General features: G+C 43.0%; 1 protein-coding gene across 1 annotated transcript in view; it reads left to right on the top strand.

The window, feature by feature from the left end:
- The window catches only part of cemip (cell migration inducing hyaluronidase 1), a 206771-nt gene that overhangs the window by 130347 nt on the left and 61944 nt on the right, over nt 1–14480 (top strand). Inside the window, exons 12-14 of the mRNA XM_079287577.1 lie at nt 4004–4173; nt 5778–5987; nt 6817–7022. Coding sequence (XP_079143703.1) covers nt 4004–4173; nt 5778–5987; nt 6817–7022 — 586 coding nt within the window. The remainder of the gene's footprint in view (nt 1–4003; nt 4174–5777; nt 5988–6816; nt 7023–14480) is intronic.

The following is a 14480-nucleotide window of genomic DNA, read 5'->3' as shown; positions in this document are numbered from 1 at the left end:
TGTGGCATCATACCAACATATACTCACACCCGACTCAAATAGCAACACTTGGTCAGTGGCCCTAAACTTTAAACTATGATGCATGAATGAATGAATTTTATTTATAGGGCACTTTTCACAGACAATAAATAATAATAATAATCACAAAGTGCTTAACAGGGCAGACATTTAAAAGCATAAAAAACACAATGTGACCCTCGGGTCAATAAATTATAGACACAGAGAAAAGTAAAAAATTAAAAATAAAATAAACAACAATAAAAAATAAAATAAAAATGTAAAACATATTTTAAGAGCAGGTCTAGGACATGGGTTTACTTTTACACAAACGCCAGCCTAAACAGGTGGGTTTTTAGCTGGCTTTTAAAAGTATTCACAGTATCTGCGAGGCGCAGCGTTGCAGGCAGAGCATTCCAGAGCCTCGGGGCCACTGCCTCAAAGGCTCGGTCACCACGGGTCTTAAATCGTGTGCGTGGGACTGACAGAAGACCTAGAGCGTTTGACCTGAGAGTGCGGGCGGGTGAATAGGGGTGAAGTAGATCAGCTACATAAGTCGGAGCCTGACCGTGAAGTGCTCTGTAAGTGATGGGGAGAATGTTAAAGTGTATCCTAGATGCTACAGGGAGCCAGTGGAGAGATCGGAGTACGGGGGTGATGTGAGACCGTCGATTTGTCCTGGTGAGTAATCTGGCGGCAGCGTTTTGGATGACCTGCAGACGGTTAAGAGCAGATACACTGAGTGATGTGAAAAGTGAGTTGCAGTAGTCAATGCGTGAAGAGATAAATGTGTGTATGATCATTTCTAATTCAGGTGATGCTCTAGGTACTCCTCTTGTGTCGCTCTACGTACTCCTCTTGTGTCGCTCTACATACTCCTCTTGTGTCACTCTACGTACCCCTCTTGTGTCACTCTAGGTACCCCTCTTGTGTCGCTCTACGTACTCCTCTTGTGTCACTCTAGGTACACCTCTTGTGTCGCTCTAGGTACCCCTCTTGTGTCTCTCTAGGTACCCCTCTTGTGTCGCTCTAGATACCCATCTTGTGTCACTCTAGGTACCCCTCTTGTGTTTCTCTAGGTACTCCTCTTGTGTCGCTCTAGGTACCCCTCTTGTGTCGCTCTAGGTACCCCTCTTGTGTCGCTCTAGGTACTCCTCTTGTGTCACTCTAGGTACCCCTCTTGTGTCGCTCTACGTACTCCTCTTGTGTCGCTCTAGGTACCCCTCTTGTGTTGCTCTAGGTACCCCTCTTGTGTCGCTCTAGATACCCCTCTTGTGTCACTCTAGGTACACCTCTTGTGTCGCTCTAGGTACCCCTCTTGTGTCGCTCTAGATACCCCTCGTGTCACTCTAGGTACTCCTCTTGTGTCGCTCTAGGTACTCCTCTTGTGTCGCTCTAGGTACCCCTCTTGTGTCGCTCTAGGTACTCCTCTTGTGTCGCTCTAGGTACCCCTCTTGTGCCGCTCAAGGTACTCCTCTTGTGTCACTTTTGGACGTATCAGGGTCCGGCTCGGAAGTCGCAACATGAGGAGGGACACAACACCAAGTTAGATCCAAAAACCAAAGGTGACAGTTTATTGCAGGACATGAAACAAACGTAATGTGCAAATCCAACTGAAGACCAGGGTCTGGTGCCAGGCAGGTGTGAGAGCTAGCGCGGAGCAAGGAGGCGTTTATATAGGTCAAACCCACACCTTCATCCAGGTGCCCTCAATCACTCATAAGGGAGCTGCACATAGAACTCAAAGACATAGAATACACACATATGCACAAACATTCACAGCAGGACATTATACCTAACAATAGTGTTTTTTTCAAAATAGACTTCTATGTTTACAGGAAACTTACAGTCTCTTTTCATTATAAACTTCCAGCTTAAGGCAGCTAACCTATGGTCAGGTTTGTTACCTTGAAATTACTTTGTTTGTTACGTAACTAAGGTAAAGGTAAGGCAACATTGATCTGGGTTCACACAAGACACGAACAGCGGTCTGCTGCCTGAATATCCTGTAATGTTTCCCGCACAGACTCTACTTGCGTGGCCCACTTAGCTATATTAATGGCCGTCCGAGTATATTTGGCGACCCATTCAAGCGTTTTTCATTGGAGGGATTACTGCCGGTTATTCATCCCCAGGAAAAAGCACATTCTTGGGATAACCTGACAGACTTACAAAAGGCATTGATGGTAAACTGTAGTAAATCCTATCTCTATATCTAAAAAGGTCTTTAAGTCTGGCCTGTTGATGCTTTTAATCTGAGCTGTAATGATAGTGTTCATTTGTACTTTTTGAGTCCTTTGCTGATAAAGCGAGTAGGAGGTGAAAAGGAGATTCAGCATGTGGGTGTGTGATCTTCTGTCTTTCAGAATTCAATTCTTTGTTGTTGTTTTTGGCATCACATTGTTTTTCCTAATCAGCACATTTGTGATGTTCTGGATGTGAATGTGTAGGAGTCGAGGGCAAGTGGAACAGAGCTGTAATTTGTGGGCACTTTGCTGAGGCATAAATTGGCCTTCTAAGGATTAACTTGGTCTTGTTATATTAATATTTTAAGAACAATTGAAGACCTTATGCCCTCTATGTTTTTTTCTTAAATTTTTACCCATGGTATCAGAAATAACATAATTGATACAAATAAATATTTTTCAAGGCATTGTATCAAATGTAGAAATTCCAGTTTTGTGACATGCTAATACTGAATGCTAATACTGAATGCTAATACTGTAGATTATGGGTGATGATAATACAGTACATGCATGGAATTGTTGATTGAGCTGTGCAGTGTTCTAAACAGATTGGATGGCATGCAGCAGATGATATTACAACCAAAAGAGACTTTAGACTTGACTTGGACTTGTGACCAAAGACTTGAGACTTTGTTTTAACTCTAGCTTAAAGACTTAAGACTTGACTTGAACTCTAGCTCAAAGACTTGACTTGGACTTGCAAACAGTTACATCTCTGGCACACACAGGCTAGACGCAGACGTTATTGTGTTACACGTCACACTCTATTGCTTCTGGGATGCCGGCATTGTTTGGTTCGGTCACGATCGGGCAAAAAGACAACTTGGGATGGACCCAAATGCAGATAGACACGGGGAGCAGAAGGATGATAAACAGTGATTTTGATAAAGAAATATCCAAAACAAAACTTACAAAGCAGGTGAGTCCAAAAATGAGTAACTGACTCGGACATATATACAGAAAGAAGGAGGTAAGACCACAAAGACAGGAAGTGAAACTTGTGAACCGTGGATTAATTGAGTATTTTTGAAGCGTTTTCTAGGCATTTTGAAGAGAAAGACATACGATAAAGGCAATACATCGGCGTGTCCACACATGAAGCGCCACCATCCCGTCTGTCGGCGACGGGGGCCAAGGCACAACAACAACAACAACATTTGTTTTCATGTAAGACTGTAGCCCAAAGTTCTTTGCTTTAAGTGTTCTTGAAGTTCTTTAATTAATAAATGGAAAGTTATATTTGTCTCCTCCCCTTTTATTTGCTGATCCGAAAAATTATCCGATCGTGACTCAAAAACCGTGAATCGATCCGAACCGTGAACTCCATAAGACTATGTCAGCAACTCAAAGTATTGGAGTTACAGGGTATGTGTATGTGTTATGCATCAATGTGCCTCTATCTGTTCACTATAATTATATAGCCTGCCCATTCTCCTTTAAAGAGAGAAAAAGTGGTGCAACAGACTAAGCTTCACCATTATGTGCAAGTATCTGAAACATCTGTTCAGCCACACACACACACACACACACACACACATACACACACAGATAACAAACAAACAACAAACTCTACTTGTCGCAGTGTCTGGTGAGAGTGGACATCTGTGTACACTCTCAGCTCTTTTGAATGGACCGTTTGGTAGAAACAGTCCTGCAGAGCCATCATTATTCAACAGTCTCTATGTTGGTTCTAATGTTTAAATGTTGAGACCTTGAGCTGAGGTGTGTGTGTGTGTGTGTGTGTGTGTGTGTGTGTGCAGGTAAGGCCCAGTTCATCCACATGGGTGAGGAAGTGGATGGGGTGGACATGAGGGCGGAGGTGGCCCTGCTGACCCGTAACATCCTGGTCCGTGGTGAGATGGAGCCCGGCTGCTATGGCAACGAGGCCTGCCAATTCTTCGACTTTGACACTTTTGGCGGACATTTGAAGGTACATTGTTGTCCTAACCATGTCGTTTACAGAGCAGTTAACCAGATGATTCACATATGAACCAGCTTCCACCAGCAGTCATTGTGTGCTGCCTGAGGACAAGCACTGAGCAGTGACTTGCTTCAGAACAAGGAGACTGGGGCCAGACCTGGCACAGCCTGCAAGGTGCATTATCATCAGCCAATCAGCAGGCACAAAGCCGTTTCTCAGCAGTGCAATACGAAACTGTGATGCAGTAATCAGTGGCGGCTGGTCAATAGAGGGCCATGGGGCATGGCCCCACCTTGAGCCACACAACAAAAAAAAAAGGAAAAAAAAAGAATTATAATAATAATAAATTATACAAATTGTCAATATTTGTGTTTTTGAACTATGGAATGTACCCAGTAATATGTGTAAAATATGATATCTGCGCAAAATATATGCTTTTCCTGCTCGTCCTCTCTGCCTGTGTGCACGACACGTCTCAGAACGCGCAGCTAGGGGGGCCAAATCGTTTTTGCCCAAAAGAGACGGGTCTATGAAGCAGTTTAGCCAATTGCTGATTGAATATATAAATGAGTGACATACAATTTAGCCAATCAGCGTCCTCAAATAGATTCAGCGTGGGGCCAAAAAGATTTTGCCCCCCTAGCTGCGCGTTCTCGTCAGGAGAAGTCTCTACAGGCGAGTGCCCGCGCCACGAGCAGTACTCCTCCAAGACCCGTTTGAGAGGAGAACTTTGGCGGTGTATTCGTGTAATTAATCTTAATGTTACCGGACTTAAAGTGATATTTCAGGTTCACAACCTGTCTACCTGAGCTCCTGTTGGTCCGTTTATGTATGTGATATAAAGTATAAATCATCTGTAAAATCATCACAATCTCAGTAAGATATTATTCAACCTCTGAGGTTTGAAAGTGAAGTTATTAAAAGTTACTTTACAAGGCTTACTACGGTCGGATGCACGCTTGTCAGTCACGAACGTCATGTAACTTATCCGATCACCTTAACACACGTGTGATGTTATAAGATCTCTTATTTTGCTTTAACATTAGTATCGGTGACATTCGAGTGAGTTGAAACCCAATACTTACATTTAAAAGTGAATCCTGCCGCTTCTCCAGCTCCCGCATCACTCGCCGCCATGTTGGTTCAAATAAAATTTTCATCGGCACGCAATGCATCTCGGGATATGCTGGGCCGCGAAGGATCCATCAGATGTGTCCACCGAATCTGGCACCAGAAGGCCGCATTCGTTGGCTGCATTTGAAGGAGTCTTCAACAAAGATGCGAAATGGGGCGGCCTAGTCGCAGCGCTGTGACACAACTGGTCTCCGAATGCAGCCCCTGCATTGAGACACAGTTATAATCTGAGGCCTTGTCAACAGGAGGAACAAAGACAGTTGAGAGACAGAAGAGCAGGACGGAGGCTGTGATTGTATCCCTGCTGCCTTCATGCCTCTCTCCCCCCGGGCAACCTATCATATCCGATGATACATTTTCATCACCCCTTAAGTTTTCTTTTGCTGAGCCCACAGATTACAATAACAGTTATTATTTGAGTGGTGCAACACCTGATCACCCTGCAGGGGTGACTCAAATCGATCTTCTGTCATTATCAGGTGGAACGGGGCTTCAGGGCCGTTCATATATCCGGGGTGGAGCTGCAGCACATGGGCCAGCAGACAATGGGACACTACCCGGTCCATTTCCACATGAACGGAGACGTGGACCAGAAGGGAGGTTACGACCCCCCGACTTCTGTCAGCGATCTCTCCATCCACCACTCCTTCTCCCGCTGCGTAACCATCCACAGCTCCAACGGACTGCTGGTCAGTTAACAATGTTTATTCATTTCAATTCATTTTTTTATTCTGTTTCTCCTTGAAGGATTTTTAAGGGACATGATTAAAGAAAAATGTTCAACATTTTTGGAAGTACACTTATTAGCTTTCTTGCTGGGTTTCTGCAGAATGAATATGAAGCTACTGCCTGCAGCCAGTTAGCCTAGCACTCACATATGAAGCAGGAGAAATCAGCTGTCAGCATCACTCATTACACGTGATCTCGCTTACACAACCATTACAAAGGGGAAAAAAGAAATTCATATTTTTTTCCAAAAAAACCCAGAACATTGTATTATCACAGATTAATTTATTGGGTCCAATGAAAAAATGCTGTCACAAAGAAGTGCGTTAAGTCGTTCATGTGTGTGGGGAGCCAGCAGGAAGTGAGCCGGCTCTGCCAAGGAAGGACTCATTCTAATCCTCTGGACCCAGAAAAACGTGGAAACATAAACAATGTTTTTTTGCAAATGCTCTCAATGAGCAACGTGATCTGGATGTTTGGGGCGCCATCTTAAGAAACAGTATCCAGTCTCTCAATCCATGAACTGTGCCCAAGAAAAAAGGATGGCTACTCTGAAGTGCTGTTTGACTCTCAGCCTTGGTCTTCACAGTGCTCAGTCACTTGGCAAGAAGTCAAAGATCAAAACATGATGAAGGAGCTAAAGAAGGACCGCCCAATCTTCAATAATAGTGCATTTAGTAGAAAGTTGCGCTCTTTGGTGGCAATTATTTCTCCAGTTAGATTTGTTTTTGATTTGCAGTCGTGCGACATGCTGTCTACACCGTGATCAGTAACATTCTTATTGGCTCCCAGGTGAAGGACGTGGTTGGCTATGACACACTAGGCCACTGTTTCTTCACGGAGGATGGTCCAGAAGAGAGGAATACGTTTGACCACTGTTTGGGTCTGATAGTGCGAGCCGGGACTCTGCTGCCTTCTGACAGAGATGGCAAAATGTGCCATGATATCTCTGATGGAGCCTACCCAGGATATGTGGCCAACCCACGGCAGGACTGCAGGTAAGACACATGCAGAAAGCGCATGCACTCTTCAACCTCTTCAATCCCATGCGACCCGTACATCAGATAAATGTAGTGAGTAAAATAAGAAAGTAGCATGAAAATAGTCAAGTAAAGTACTGAACACTACTGTATTGTCATTCAACTTTCTACTTGGGCAAATGTACTCAGTTACATGTCAGTATTGCTGTTATTCTCCCTTTTCTGGGAACGTTATGGTTATATGTTATACATTATGGACCATTTAAGTACCAGGATGCCAATAATATGATTTCACTAAAACTCTGATCATATGTGAAATGAAGAAGCAGCGTTATGTTTGCAGAGGGGGAAAAGTTTAATCTTACATGTGACACTGTTGCCAATGACAATGTAGCAATCTTGTTTTATTCAATATTCATAGTCATTTCGGAGAATTTACCACATTTACCAATTGTCTCGTATTTTTATATTTGCGAGGTCCAGACCAGTCGTCAGAGTCCTGTGACATTTCAATCAGGAGAGACTTCGTTAGAATTTAACAATAATTTATTATGCATACAAATTTGAATCGTGCAAAGTCTTTGGCTATTGGACTCCATCCTGAATCAGGGTAATGGAGGGGTAGTGATGCTGAGGTCAGTATAAGGCCTAATCCCCCTGGAGTCCAGACACTGGTGGTGGTGGTGGTGAAGGGAGTTGTTGCAATCCGATGATGAATGAGGAGCAGGACTGATGCTGACTGGAGGAGACTGGGGTGGAGGAGGGTCGCATCTGATTGTGCTGCAATGACAACTGACAGCAGCAGAGAGGAGAACATTGTTAAAGTTTGACAGCAACGATGTGATTGGCTGAAGGAAACTGTGCAGAATCTGGTTGGTTACTTTAAAGTGAACGCCCCTCTGCTGATAGAATAAACAGGGAGAGAGAGACTGAGAGATTATGAATGAAAAGGAGTGTAGAGATAGTCTTCCTGACTGAATTCACGCTTAAGCTTCATTATTCTGCTGTTATCTAAAATGAGTTTATCTCTAATGGATAGTATATTTCATTACTTTGAAGCACTTTGTGTTGCTATTATTGGCTAAATTGCTAAATTGGCTGTTGATGCTATTATATAACACTACAATATCAATATGAAGATCTCAAGCTGCAAAAGGACTGAAGTGATGCACTAAATGAAGGATAACTTGCCTCTAAGGTCAGTGAGAAGTGTAACCAGATGCGTCATGGCAGACTTACTTCTTTTGGTTGCCTAATCGCGTCCGGCCCATGGAAGAGGGCGTGTCTTTAGACAGCGTCCTTATATTGGCAGAGAAAGATGGAAGGCTCTTTGCTCATGCAGGTTTATGTAAGTCACTGTCCAGGGGGCCATTCTCTGTTACAACCCCTGACAGTACAACATCACATATTATGGTACGAGAGTTTACTTCATGGATCTCCAAAAGTAGGACTAAAATCTCCCAAACTGTAAAGTTATCTTTTTATTCTCTGGTTCCGTTTCCATGAATGAACGCTTCTGGACATGTGGGGCACAGGCGGCTTTCATCACGTTTGCTGAATCTGTCAGGGCTCACTCGTACCAGATTACCGTCGGAAACAAAGTAAGAAAGTTATCATAAGAACATGAGATGGTTCTTGCATGAACCAATTGTGCCTCATTCACTAATATCTGTGTAGCAATGTTGTTAGTCAGCATAATTACCGTCGGATTCTTGACACGTGCACTAAAGGTTGTGTGTTGACGTTAAGAGAACCGATCGGCCTTCATCGTTTGCGTTTCCATGGTCTGACTCTTTGTTCGCAGAGTAAAACCAAATTCAGGTTAAAAAATATGAGTAAAATGTTTGTTTGTTCGGATCCTTCAACTGATTTTTCAACCTACTTCTTATCAAATTAGTGGTACAGTGCAGGATAACTGGTAAATGGTAAATGGACTGTACTTGTATAGCGCTTTTCTAGTCTTCCGACCACTCAAAGCGCTTCAACACTACCCTTGACTACTGTACAGGTGTTATACGTGTTTCCCAGGACAGTGTGTACTTGTTGAAATGCAATGGAGGGAAATAATCACTATTTAACAGTGGTGTATAGTAACGAAGTAGAAATACTTCGTTACTGTACTTAAGTAGTTTTTTTGGGTATCTGTACTTTACTTTACTACTTATATTTCTGTTTACTTTTACTTTTACTTCACTAGATTTTGCAAAGAAAACTGATACTTTTACTCCGATACATTTCCCCTGAAACCTTCGTTACTCGCTACAAAATCAAATCTCTTTAGAAACAAAATGAATCATGAGAGCAGCGTCGGGGACTGTGGTGGAACACAGACTGCAAGCCAGCAGGTTTGGTGAATCAGTGGTCCTAGCAGCAAGTTAAATCATTGGTTAATCACGTTAATGCACAATTGCAAACAAGTGCTCTCAAAGCCGCGGTGTTTTGATTCCCAGGATGCTACATGCTATAAGCTAGCGGGCAACTACATGAGTATAATTCCACTCTACGATGACTGATTTCATGATGGAAGCAGAAATGGAAGCACCTGCTACTCCCGCAACAAACGACGGTGGTGACGAAGACCAACACCAGTGGATCGCTAGCGAGTTAGTGAGCTGAGGAAGTGTTGACAGTTGTGCAGCACTAGTTGGCTAACGTTAGCTATAGCTATATACACGGATTGACAGGAGCCGCGAGAGCGCAGCATTCTGGGAATTCTTCGCAGCTGTGCGCAAGCTGTCTGTGACGCTGAACACACCTCTACCTGCCTCAGCGGCCTGTGAAAGACTATTTAGCATCGCAGGACTAGTCTTCAGCCCAAGAAGAGCGAGACTGAATTCTCGCAATTTTGAAAACCAACTTCTTTTGAAGATGAACAGGACATGTTTCACTTTCAAGTAATGACTGGGTTGCTGCTTTAGTATTGATCATGTTTTGATATTTGAGTCATGTTGTGGATGATCAGATGGAGTTATGATGGTAGCAGTCGCCCAATTGCAGATTCAGCTTGAGCAAAACCTTTGTCTGTTGTGTTCAAATCAGGCCCACAGGAGTTGACAAGGCAGGTGTCCTTTCTCTAAACACTGACCTGATGCATCAAGTGGATATGTTTTGCTGAACATAATATTATGCATTGGTCTCTATATCCTCTAGTCCAGCGGTTCCCAAACTTTTTAGGCCGCGCACCCCCTTCTACATCCCGACCGGGTTCGCGCACCCCCCCCCCCCCCCCCTTAATAAAAAAAAAAAAAAAAGAAGCAACAGAGCCTTTTAAGCCTTCATAGCCGCATAAGAATCGGACCAATGAGAGAACAGTTTGCTCGCGCGTGACATTTGTTTACAAGATTTAGTCCGCTGTTAAATGTTGCAGTGTGAACACAAACCGAACAAAGGAGCAACTGCAACATTGTATCATATTAATCCCTGAATCGGAACAAAGCAAACGAACTGAAGGTGTGAAAACGCCCTGAAACACTGCAACAAAGTTTCAATAACTTTCAGTGACACAAGGCGTCACTTTTAAAGAGCAATCAGGATGCGAGGACACACGCACAGGCTCAGAGGCAGATTATCACATTTAATTTACAATTAATGAGCGACTAATGCAGCCAGGATGTCTTCGGACAAAGCATCGATGCGGCGACACAGTGTTGTTGGACACCGGGATCATGCACAACTTTTTTGCTTCTTTCTCCCCAATCATACATTCCACCATCTCTCTGGCAGCTGGCAAGCTCACGTCTTCGGCGATTGTGTGCGGTAGCCCCTTTCTCGCTATTCTGTAACCAGATATGAAGCCCGTAGTGCGTCATTTATAGACCAACACATGAATGAGACTGCAGTTGTTTTTGGCTGTTTTGTAACTCCTCCAATTTCGATATTAAAATATGTAAGGGGCTTTTGACTTGCACTGGCATGCTTGGTGTTCAGGTGGCGACGTAAATAAGAGCTTCAGACTGTTAGCCAGAACCTCACTGCACACCACGCACTGTGGCTTTGGGGAATCTGCGTTGCCAATCCAAGTGAAGCCCAGACACAGATACTTTTCATCATATTTCCTCTTTTTTTCCCAGTCTGCGCCGTCTCATCTTCCTCTGACTCTGGCTCGATTTCTTCTCCCGGTCTCTCCCCAATAACGCACCTCTCCGTTCCCCTCACCTCCGATTCCTCTCTCTCTCTCTGTCCCTCTCCTCTTTTACGACTGATAGCTTCAGATGTCCCACCTGACAGTTTTTAAATTAAAATTACATTTTCTTTTTATATTTAATATTATTACACCATCAGACCGCCATTACACTTTTCCTCTCGCGCACCCCCTAGAGGCAGCTCGCGCACCCCCAGGGGTGCGCGAGCTGCCTCTAGCTGCCACCCCACTGCCACCCCACTTTGGGAATCCCTGCTCTAGTCTAATGAGCATACTTATAAACGCACGGTTACAACTCCTTCATAGTGTCATATTGCTTTTCGGAGAATTATGATGATAAGTTCATAGTAGATGCAAAAGTATACTTATGTACAATATATTGTGTTGAACATTGTTGCTCCTGGATGGATCACAGCCAACCCAATTATGTTCAACACAGCTCCATGTCCTTGGTCATGGTGCCACAGCACTTAAAAGAATAAACTTCATAATTCTCAAAATGCTGACCCTTTGCTTTTTTATTAACAGCATTTACTTGTACTTTTACTTTCAATGAACAGGTTATGATGTTCATTTCATGTTCAGGTTATGATGTACATTTAATATCAGAAAATTACTTTTGATACTTAAGTACTTTTGTACTTAAGTACAATAAATATCAGATACTTTAAGACTTTTACTCAAGTAGTATTCTAATAGGTGACTTTTTACTTTTACTAGAGTAGTTTTCCAGTAAGGTATCTTTACTTTTACTCAAGTATGGCTTTTGAGTACTTTATACACCACTGCTATTTAAGCACAGTGACAAATACAAGGGAAAGAGTGGGCATCTCCAAGTGCACCTGCTATCTTTATTCATGTATGTGCAGCGGTGCATGCATAGGAGCTGAGTAAAGTCGGATATAGATAGGAAGGTGTGGTGAATAATAAATATCACATCACAGGTCTCGAAGCTCTGAAATAGCTGTCACAGGGAATTATGAAAACAGCAGCTCAGTAAATGGAATGACACCAATCATATGTTCCATACATGCAGAGTGCAGAGCGGCACCAGGGGAACACAGCACAGTGGCCAGTGGCTTAAATGAACCTCTCACCTGTACCAGAAAGCAAGCCAATTCTACACAGATTCCGGAGATATCTTCAATATGTATCTCCGTGAAAGCCAAGAAGCCAACAAACACCAGAAACACAAACCGCTTTATTGATTATCATCAGAAATGCGCCTCACCTTTCGCCGTTTTCTTGAAGACAAAGCATAAAATCCCATTTTTTTATCTCAGATATCTGTTCAACGGCTGTCCTGTTTGTCATAAATCTGTTTCCGTGAATACAGTGGGTGTAATCTCAACCAGGGGAGGATTTGACTTTCGGCGTATCGGATTTTACGCTTCACTAGAGATGGTGCTTTGTTGATTCTGACTGGCGAACAGTGCTGTCAATCTTTTCCAAGTGGCTATAGCTCAATTCTATTGGCTCTAACGCGTCGAAAGACAGGTCATTCATTGAAATCGACCAATGGGCTGCTGAGATAGAGCCCTGAGTACACACATAGGAAAGCAAATCCTTTACACAGAGAGCTCAGAGAGGATTCTGGCTCTCCAAATGAAGCCAAACTGCTGTATTTGGATGTATTTAACACCATTAGTGATAAAACAAGTGAAATATATAGTTATATAGTATAGAAAATTTAAATGGAACAGCTGGTTCCAAAATGACCATTTTGGTGACCTCGCCTGACCTCTCTGGACTAAAACCTCTCTGATTTTGTTCTGCTTCACTTTATCAAAGTCAAGCTTTGCAGAGACACTGTTCACATATTGTGCTATGATTCGGTAGAGGTTTAGACCTGCAGCTGCATCTTTCCAAAGAAATAATAATAATAAAAGTGCTTTTTTATTAGGCGAACCTGAAACATTTCAATTGGTGCTGTGTCCCATCTTCATGTACTCTTAACCAGTAACATATATATATATACTGATATTTACACATCTGAACAAATCCCACAAGTGTTCCCTGTATTATAACACCAACATTATTCAAATACGCCTTGTGGTTGCAGAGATAGACTCTTTTTAGTATGGGTATGTTAGAGTTCAACAGGTTTTAAGACTGAAATTGGTCCTCAGAAAGATAGCAATACAAGCCCACAGGCACACCCTGCAGCCTGACTTTGTTAGAGAGGCATTGTATTTAAAGCACAAAGATGCAGCTCAGAATATAAAGCAGTTTAATCCAAGTCACATGACTTTGTATCGCACCACACTGCCTCTGCCTTCAGCAGCAGAGCATAACAGCCATGGTTAGGGATGCACAATGGCACAGGCTTTCACTGATCTGGAGTCATCCACCTGCTCTCCAGCATGAGGGGACTGCAGGGATTTGCTGTTCCTAACGTTAGCCTCTGTTTTCCTTTCTTTTCTCCTTTCTCCTCTGCCCCTCTCTTAATGTTTCCAGTTACAGCCTGGTAAAACACGATGCACTATACTCCTAATGAGAGTTCTTCACCAGTTTGTCTGAATCATTGTATTCTGTAATGATTTACAAATCCCAGTGTATTTATAACTGTGGTGTAAAAATTCCACTTTAACCAAACATGATTGCACTAACGATGTTCCCCCACTGTACCATTTATAATGATTCATTTCCCCGGTGACTCCTTCTGTCTCTTCTCCCGACATTGTTGTGTGCATGTTGAATTAAAACAACAATACATTTCAGTCACATCTGCCAGGAACCCGAGACATGATGAGGATGAAACTGTCATTTAATGTAAGCCAGATGAATGTGCTGGGTGCCCTAGCATGGGCCTGGGCCTCAATGTTTCGCTGAATTAATGTGTGTGTGTGTGTGTGTGTGTGTGCGCGGGTATGTGTAAAGCATGCATTTGACATAACATGTTATCCATCCAAGCCATCTCCTTCAGAGGAAACAACAAGATGGTGGAGATGTTTCCTTTCACACACAAACACACTCTCACTGAGTCGTTCTTCTAAAGGCCCAGTAAAGCTGCTCGAGCACATCAACCATTCTGATTCCAGCAGAAACCTTCTTCATCACTAAAGGTATTGCTGTCTGAAAATCTGTATTTATGTCATTTTATTTATTTAACCTTAATTTAGTCAGCAATATTTGAATTTCATTCAAGCAATCATGAACTCACGGTAAAAGACCGCTATCTTTGCAGACCACCCCTTGCTGTTTGTATCGGTGCGGTCACCGTGCACACTGCCTTGCTTCCACCGATGCAAAGAAATGAATACCGTACTCCCAAGCAAGATGAAGAAAGCCCAAATCAAGTCTCATCAATTGCAGCTGTACTCATGTTGTTTATT

This window comes from Melanostigma gelatinosum (genome assembly GCF_949748355.1).
Source record: "Melanostigma gelatinosum genome assembly, chromosome: 2".
In the NCBI taxonomy this organism is placed as follows: domain Eukaryota; kingdom Metazoa; phylum Chordata; class Actinopteri; order Perciformes; family Zoarcidae; genus Melanostigma; species Melanostigma gelatinosum.
Note: the sequence above shows the minus strand (reverse complement) of the source record. Positions and strands in the feature narration are given on the sequence as shown.